Here is a 7,719-nt window from a genome sequence, read left to right as displayed (position 1 = left end):
ATCAACAGGGTTTTTTCCCCCCCTCCTAGACATTAATAAAAATATTTCAACGTTTTGTCCTCTTTTGTAAGCAGCTCTTTTTTTATACTTGAAAATAAAAGCCTTGCATTAAAATGAAGGGCATTGAGGGCTCCTGTAAATCTGTAGCTTTGCTTCTGGGTGAGAGGGCAGTGCAATGTTTAGGTATATCAGCAACACAATACGTACCGAGCGCCAAGGCCCCACCTGTGTAAGAAATACAGCCCTGGCTACAGGGTATGGTCACAGTAAGAACAATGTAGTGGGAGTTTCTAATGTACCATAACGTGCTCCTGGTAAGTTAGGAAAGAGCATGGCACTCTTACTCCGTATAAATAAAAGTGTCCTGTGCTCGGACATTGCAAGCCTGTCTGGTTACGAATATAGAAAGAAATGATGAATGCCTGCAGCGGCACCATTCTGTTTGTGCACCGCGCATTTCTACCCCCGCGGGGGCGGCCCAAGGGCGCCATGTTACGAAGGAGCCGCAGATCCCCGCGGCGGCGGCCCTGCGCCCCCCGGGCCCCGGCGCGGGCTGCCTCGCGCTCCCCGGGCACAGCCTCGGACGCCAGCGACAGCGCGCTGACATTCAGTTTGTTGGGACGTGCCACGTCCATTGTGAGCGGTCCCGTTTCTGTGCTGTTGCGCAGCGGCGGCTCAAGGGCCGCCCGGTGCCCGGTGCAGCGGCGGGGGAGCCGGCTGTCTGGCGCGGGCGGGGGCGGGTCCGCGCCGCGGTCTCCCGTGTGCCGGCGTCGTCCCGACGAGCGGGGCGGGCAGACGCGCCCCGACGGGCCGCCGGCGCGCGTGTGCGCGTGCAAGATCCACTCCGGCGCTTGGCGGCAGCCGCGATCGCATCAGCCGGAGGAGGAGGGCGGGGGGCGGGAGGCAGGACCGGCCCCGCCCCGCCCCGCGCCGCCGCCCGCCGCCCGCAGGTGCTGCCGCTCCGGCCGGGCGCTCGGGCAGCACCATGCGGCCCTAGGGAGCGGCCGCTCGCGCTCCGGGACGATGCCCCAGCGCCGGCGCTGCCCGCCGACTCTGCTGGTGGAGTACTGCGCCGGGCTCCTGTGCTGCGCCGCCTGGATGCGGGGCGCCCAGGGCATGCCGCACGTCATCCGGATCGGTAGGCACGCGGCGGCCCCCGCCCCCACCCCGGCCCCGGCCCCGGCCCCGGCCCCGGCCCCGCTCGCTTGCCGCGCTGAGGAGGGGGGCGCCTTGTCCCCGCCCGGGCTGGACGTGCTCCGGGTGCGCCGGCCGGGCCGGGCCGGGCCGGGCAGGGAGGGCCGCCTGAAACTTGCTCTGCGGTGTCCCTGCAAGTAGCCCTGTCTGGGGACCCTCTGGGCCCGGCTTCAGCGGTGCCCAGGAAGCCCCTTCTGCGGGCAGCGGGGCTGGCGCAGGGGCACCCCCAGCGCCCTCGCGTGTCGGGCCAGAAACGAGCTCCGGCCGCTTGGTGGAAAGGGGGAGCGAAAGCCCGCGAGGCAGCGGCCGGAGGACGCGCGGTGCGGGTGCTTCTTCCACCGCTGCCGGGCGCGGAGCCGTCGCGAGGAGGCCGGGGGAAGGCTGTAGCCGTGTCCTCTGACAGCCGGCGCCGGGCTTCTCCTGGAAGAAGAAATTTCTCTCGCTGCGTTAATTCGCTTGGCACTTCGTGCAGAGCTACGTGGGCTTTCGAATTATGTTTTTAATGAATAGGCTAAATTGGGACACGGGAAGCACGTAAATAGATATTGTTTCTTCAGTTAAAAAAATCAGATACAAACCAAACGGGCCAATTTTGAGGCTAGCTTGCTTTCAAATGGCGCCAGCAAAGTAGATGTTGAGGAAAGGAAAAGCCAGGAACTCTCCATACATACATATACGTGTGTGGATAGACGCATACAGAAACGCACGTGTATATTTTATACATCTATTTATACACATGCAGAAAAGGTATGCCTTTTATTGCAATTATTAGTTCTTTTATTAATTATTTTTTTCCCGAGGCTTTTTCAATAGCTATTTAAATTTTGGGCCGTTCACCGAGCATTTTCAAATATTACCCCGAGCGGGGGGTATGCGCAGTCACAGGGCCGGATTCGGCTCCAGTCGTGCTATCGCAACCCCAGAGGAACGGCGCGGGTGTAGGATTGGCTCGTGCTGTGTAGCGATGGCGATGGGACGAGGGCTTGGGATGCTGTCAGACCCTGATGGAGGGCGTCATCGGTGCGGCCCTTCTTGGTGGTGGGCGCTGCCCTCGGCAGTGAGTATCGGGGACACGGGGGTCCTCCTGTGGCGAAGCCGGGCTGCTTCCAAGCGGATATAATCGAGCTATTTTAAGCAGCAGGTTGAGCCAACCTTTCCTTTAGAGGCAATGTGCGAGGAGCAGTGCCCCTCACCAGCGCTGCGCAGATACGCGCTCGATGCCATCTTGTCACGCCGGCGGCTCGTGCCTGTCACGATGCAAAGCGGCGTCCCTGGGATGATGTCACGCGCGGCGTTTCCAGCCGTTGCAGCTTCTAACAAACGCGCTGCCACGGCGGCACAGCACGGCACATCCCCAGACACTGGCCAGAAATGGGTTTTCCCACCAAAATGTCCAGGGGGATGCGTCGTACGTGATGAACGGGCGGGTTCCCAGAGAGGCCGGAGGGACAGTGGCTGCACTGTTCTCACGTTCGCATGTGTTGGTTCGTGCTTTTGTTTGCATTCGAGTGTTGTCGGGACCTCGTGCCCACAGCATGCGTGTCCTGGGCTCAGTCCAGCAGCTGCTGGGAGCGGGGGGGTCCTGCTGCGCCTACCAGGGCCCCGTGTGAATACGGAGAGCAGGACTGGGATACGGAAATGCAGCATCTGCATGTCTTGGGCCTCCTGGACTTCTGCTTTCATCTCATCTGTGGTTCCCTGACCCCCCCAGGGTGGGCAGGCATGTCCCGTCTGCTTGGCATACCGGGGGCAGCGTCGCGTGGTACCGATTTCATTGCATTCCTGAATATTTACAAGGTTTCACTTTCCCCTCCATTTTTCTTCATCCTTCCCTTCCACCCCACACCCCCAAGAATACATCTCCCTTTGTATTTCTTGCTACAGGGTCTAATACTCTGAGCACTATCAAAAGGGCCCACTGCTACCTCCCGGAAGTAACCGGGGATGGGATCAGGCCCCAGCTGAGCCGTAAAACCAGCAGTCTCAGATAGATGAGTTCTAGGATTTTGTCTCTTTTTCAGTCTCCTCTTAAATTGTGTTTGCCAGAAGGAGAGGTCAGGGCATCGATTGTTTGGGTGATTTGCAAGTAACACAGAAAACAGGCAAATTGGATTGCAGTCTGGGTGAAAAAAATGATCATTGATTATTTTATATGAATACGTAGAAAACAAATTCTGTGCATAATTATCCTCCCCTGTGCGATCGGCTTTTCTAGGGCTTATTATTGCCTGTCTGGGATTTGAGTCTAAACCAGCCTCTCAGTTCCACCGGGTCGAGTTTAATTTGAAAAAAATGAAACCAAAGCAAAACGCAACAACTCCCTGAAGGAAGGGAGAGGTTTTCCTGGGTGAAAGGAAAGCTCCAGCTGGGCCTGGGGGGGAGCCGCGGGCTCTGCGGGAGGGGATGCTCGGAAAGGCAGGGCGAATGCTATTCCTGCTCCATTAATAGTTAGGAGCAATCTTTCAGCCCGAGGCTGGGAAGGGAAGGAGGGCCGGGCCGAAGCACTGCGGGCGGGCAGGGCTGGGCTCGCACTGCCTCGTCGCAAGGAGGCGCCGGCCCCCGGCCCCCCGGAGCGGTTCCCGCGCGGGGCATCGCCTGGCCCTTGGCGAGACCGGCCCCACGCGCCCTTCCCGTGCAGAGGTCGGGCACGCCCTTTATTGGCACTGCAATCGTGCATAAGCTTCTCTCGGCTCCGCACGTGCACGTCGGGCCAGATTCGGATCTGGTTTCCGTCAGGTTTTACACCCGAGCGAGCCCGTTGACTGCCACCAGAGCCAAGGAGATTAGGACCGGGCCCACGCTCTCTGGAAAGTCTCCGGAGCCTGTGACAGTGCGTAACTGCAACCAAATGGGCATGAACACTTGTCTTTGAGTTTGGGAATCGCCGAGAGTAAAACAATGAGAAATTTATTTCGGTGACCGGTGATGCGATGAAACAGCACTGGGTAGGAGCAGACAGGAGCTGAATGAAGATCAATATGTTTTCTTCCCCCCTGGAAGAAAATAGCTTTAGACAAGTGGCTTCCCGCCACCTGGGACCAGCAGACAGCCTTAGAAACCATTCATTTGAGGACTCTTCCCTTTCAGGCAACCTGACTGCACAGATCCCAGCCCTTTTATTCTTCAATTTGGGGTCTAACCACAAAGAAATGAGACTCGAGTTCCACCTGGCTGAGTTAGCATGAGTTAGTCAATGCCAGGCTAATTGCAAAATGCGCCCTGCCTCCAATTCTGACGCACTTGTGCTGTAAATGGAGTTGCTGCCAGGTTACACCTGGATGCATGAGATCAGAATTGGGCCCCGTATCTGGTGGAGGGGCAGCCCCTCCATCCCAAGGGATTTTTGTGGCATTCTTGTTTGCATTTGCACTTTGCAAGTTAAAGCAAGTTTTTCTGTGAGGTTTTTTTTCCCCTTAAATCTCTGTATTGGCTTGGTGGCTCTTTCTGCATTTCCGTTTGTGTCTCCAGGACCGTGGCTGGTCCCGTTATTTCAGGTTACAAGATCCTTCACCTGACAGAAAGTAGGCTCGTCGTTTCAGCCGGATGGCAGGACGGCAGTGTAAATTGCGTGGTGCTAAATTAATTCTGAATACATTTGAATAACAATGTTACCTCTTTATCTCACGAAAGTCTAATTATTTGATCTCGGCATCCTCTGGAGAACCTTGCATGGGAAATTAGGACCGAACTGCAGAACTGAAAGAGGGACCCTAGCGAATCGTGGGGAGAGGGGCACCGGCCGCGTGGGGGTAGCTGGCCCTGCCTCTTGGTTTACCGAAATGGGCACCGTGTGTGCTGACCCGTCAGCCTCTGCACGCGGGGGGAGCTCAGGAGAGTTGTGTAGGATTTAAATGGTGCATTGCACAGGCTTTGTGCGGCCTCCCGGCATGCGGGTGATTTTCACCATTCAGCACTGAACAGTGAAGAAGGTAGAAAACCTGGTACCTAAAGGCCCTTGTGATGGAGGCTGGATCGGTACTTCTGTTTGTTTGTTGCCCCCGGCTGTATTTTAACTTAACGTCCTTTTCTGGCTGGTGTTTTTGTGCGTGCAAAGAGCTAGTTAAAGCTTGATTTTACGAGAGGACTTTTTAAAAGCTTTCTTGATTCAGTAATGCACAGGACAGAATTAAAACCAACCCGGCCAGGAGCAAAGTCATCTCTTCTTATCCTTTCTGTAATCCGAGTGCTTCTTGGGTACAGATAAGAAATTACATTAAATTAAGACAACTAAATGCCTTCAATTTCCCCGTGATAACCCGCTGTCACAATATTGCCAGGCAGGCAGCAGCAGGCTGCTATCGGTCCTGCTCATTTGCTAGTAGCAGCAGAGGGCAGCGTCTCCGTTTACGGCTCGGGAGATATTAGACGCGGGGGAAATTCTCTCTCGCCACCTCTCTCCCACTTGCAGAAGGCGCCCGTCTTGTATCGCTGCTAATTTCCAGCCATTTGCATGGAAGGGCCAGTAAGCCGGCCTCTCGGATGGAAGCGGTATCGAACACAATCCCAGACTGTTTGCACTGAGCATTAAGCCTAATAATCCAATGTACTGCATTTCCCGTCTCTGTAATACTGTGCAATCTTCTCTCTCCCTCTTGTTGGCCAAAGGTTTAATGTGAGGCAGTCTAGACAGGTTCTTTTTTTTTTTTTCATTAAACGCACTGGTTAGACTCTCTGGGTGCTGCAGATAACAGCCAGGAAGCAGCAGAGCCCTGTAGAAAGGGGAAAAAAAAAAAGCAAACGGGAAGAATTCAGCAGCAGAAAATGAGGTTAAAAATGTGTGCTACTGGCAGCGTTGCCAAATGGAGTGAGCGTGGAGCGAGGGATGAGGGGTTTTGCTGGAGCAGATCGCTTGAAGAGCAAGCTCGTCCTACTTGAGTCTGAGTTACTGAGACCCTGCATCCGCTCCGGCTCGTCCTGACTTCAGGAGCCATCTCGGCGATCCGTCGCGCCGCCGGGCGTCAGCTCAGCGCGGCGGGGTTGCCTCGCCACGCACTGGTGCAGCGCTCGCACGACAGCCCGCGCCTGACGGGCCTCGGGGCGCCGCAGCAGGAGCGCAGTGACGACAGCGGGGAGGTGGCCGTCGTCACCCTGCGCGTGAAATCGCATCCGGCCGGAGCGCTTCACGCAGGCACGAGAGGCCCCGTCCTGCCGTGCTGTCATCCTGCTTGGGCTCCTCTGGTCTCCCCGCCACCTCCCCACACCCTGGCCCCGCGTGACCTCCACCTGCACACCACACGCGCCCCCGCCGCTGCTGGCAGTGCCTAGAGCTGCCGCTGCGCAGCGACGAATGCTCGCCTCCGCGCCAGTTTGCTTTCCTTGCAGACGCGGATGTTTCCCATGTCGGATGAAACCCAGGCTTCTCGGGGAACAGCTCCTGGTGCACCGAGATCCTCAGGCCTGGGGAAGTGCTGCATGTTCTGGTCTAACTCCTTGGTGTCTGGGCTTGAATACACAGCTGCGGCGTTTTCAGACGTTGCTTAATACAACGGTGTCACAAACGACTCCGTGACTTAGCTTGGGTTTTCTCTTTGTGCACCCCCACACTCCTCAGCCTGTGCAAAATCGGGAGTAGGAGCAGCCGTGCAAACGTCCGCTACCAAAAGGCCATGCAGCACTTAGCACTGTCGTGGGTGAGGGCCCGTAGTGCTAAGCCCTGCACGAGGACAGCCGTGGCCCCAGAGAGGCAGACCCTGGCACCGTGTTGCGGTGGGCACAGGCATGTGGCTTGCAGAGAGGACCACGAGCTGGGAAGAGCTGCACGCCCTCTCCTTCCATGGCACGAGCCAGCTCGGGACTCGTGGGAGCGGGAAGGGATTCATCCCAGAGGCTGGCTCCCTCTCAGCATCGGTTTCCTGCTCCTTGCGCCTTCCTCTGAAGCAGCTGGTAACGACGGCAGGACCTGACCTGTCCAGCCTGCAAACGCCGTGCGAGGGGGTCTCTGCTCTCTGCCCATGTTGCTTATGGGCTGGAAAACAGGCTGCAGCTTCCTTTATACCGTGTTGATAACGGCCTCTTCCTCCCTTGCCCAGTGCTGTTCGAGGCTCCCCTGCAGCGCAGGAGCAGACTGAACGCTTTGCTGGCCTGGGATATGTGACTACAGTGTCTTGATGGGCCAAAGTTTCTTGGCAGCTCAGGACACACCTTGCACAGCTGGGGAATGGACCCAGGGCTGACACCGTGACTTGTGCACTGTGGCTGGATTAGGGCACTTGCACTTCCGGATGAGCCGGAGGGGCAGGGAAAACACTTGTCCGAGTCTCCCTGGGCCGTCGGGCTCGTTTCTCATCTGCTCCCACCCTGCCACCCCAGACCTAGAAAAGGAGAAGCAGGAATCATAGGTGGACTCTGAACTCCTAAGCGGAGATCGGACTGGGGAGCTAGACCGGGGGGCTCGGAGCCTGCGGCGTCTGCGCTGGTGGCCTTGCTCACGGACACGCGGATGTCCAGGAGCAACAGCAAGGCGGGCAGCGGGGAGAGTCGGGGCTGGGGGCTCTTGGGGCTGCGGTTCCACCCCTTGTATTTGCT

General features: G+C 57.4%; 1 protein-coding gene across 4 annotated transcripts in view; it reads left to right on the top strand.

Annotated features, from left to right (window-relative positions):
- Positions 1-932: 932 nt before the first annotated feature.
- GRIK3 (glutamate ionotropic receptor kainate type subunit 3) overlaps positions 933-7,719 on the top strand; it is a 168,152-nt gene continuing 161,365 nt past the window's right edge. For all 4 annotated transcript variants that reach the window (XM_090056718.1, XM_090056715.1, XM_090056717.1 and 1 more), the window contains exon 1: positions 933-1,138. In XM_090056718.1, the coding sequence (XP_089912844.1) occupies positions 1,024-1,138 (115 nt within the window). In that variant the 5' untranslated portion in view covers positions 933-1,023. The remainder of the gene's footprint in view (positions 1,139-7,719) is intronic.

Source organism: Crocodylus siamensis, chromosome 7, assembly GCF_052110815.1.
Source record: "Crocodylus siamensis isolate JL-2025a chromosome 7, ASM5211081v1, whole genome shotgun sequence".
Lineage (NCBI taxonomy): Eukaryota > Metazoa > Chordata > Crocodylia > Crocodylidae > Crocodylus > Crocodylus siamensis.
Note: the sequence above shows the minus strand (reverse complement) of the source record. Positions and strands in the feature narration are given on the sequence as shown.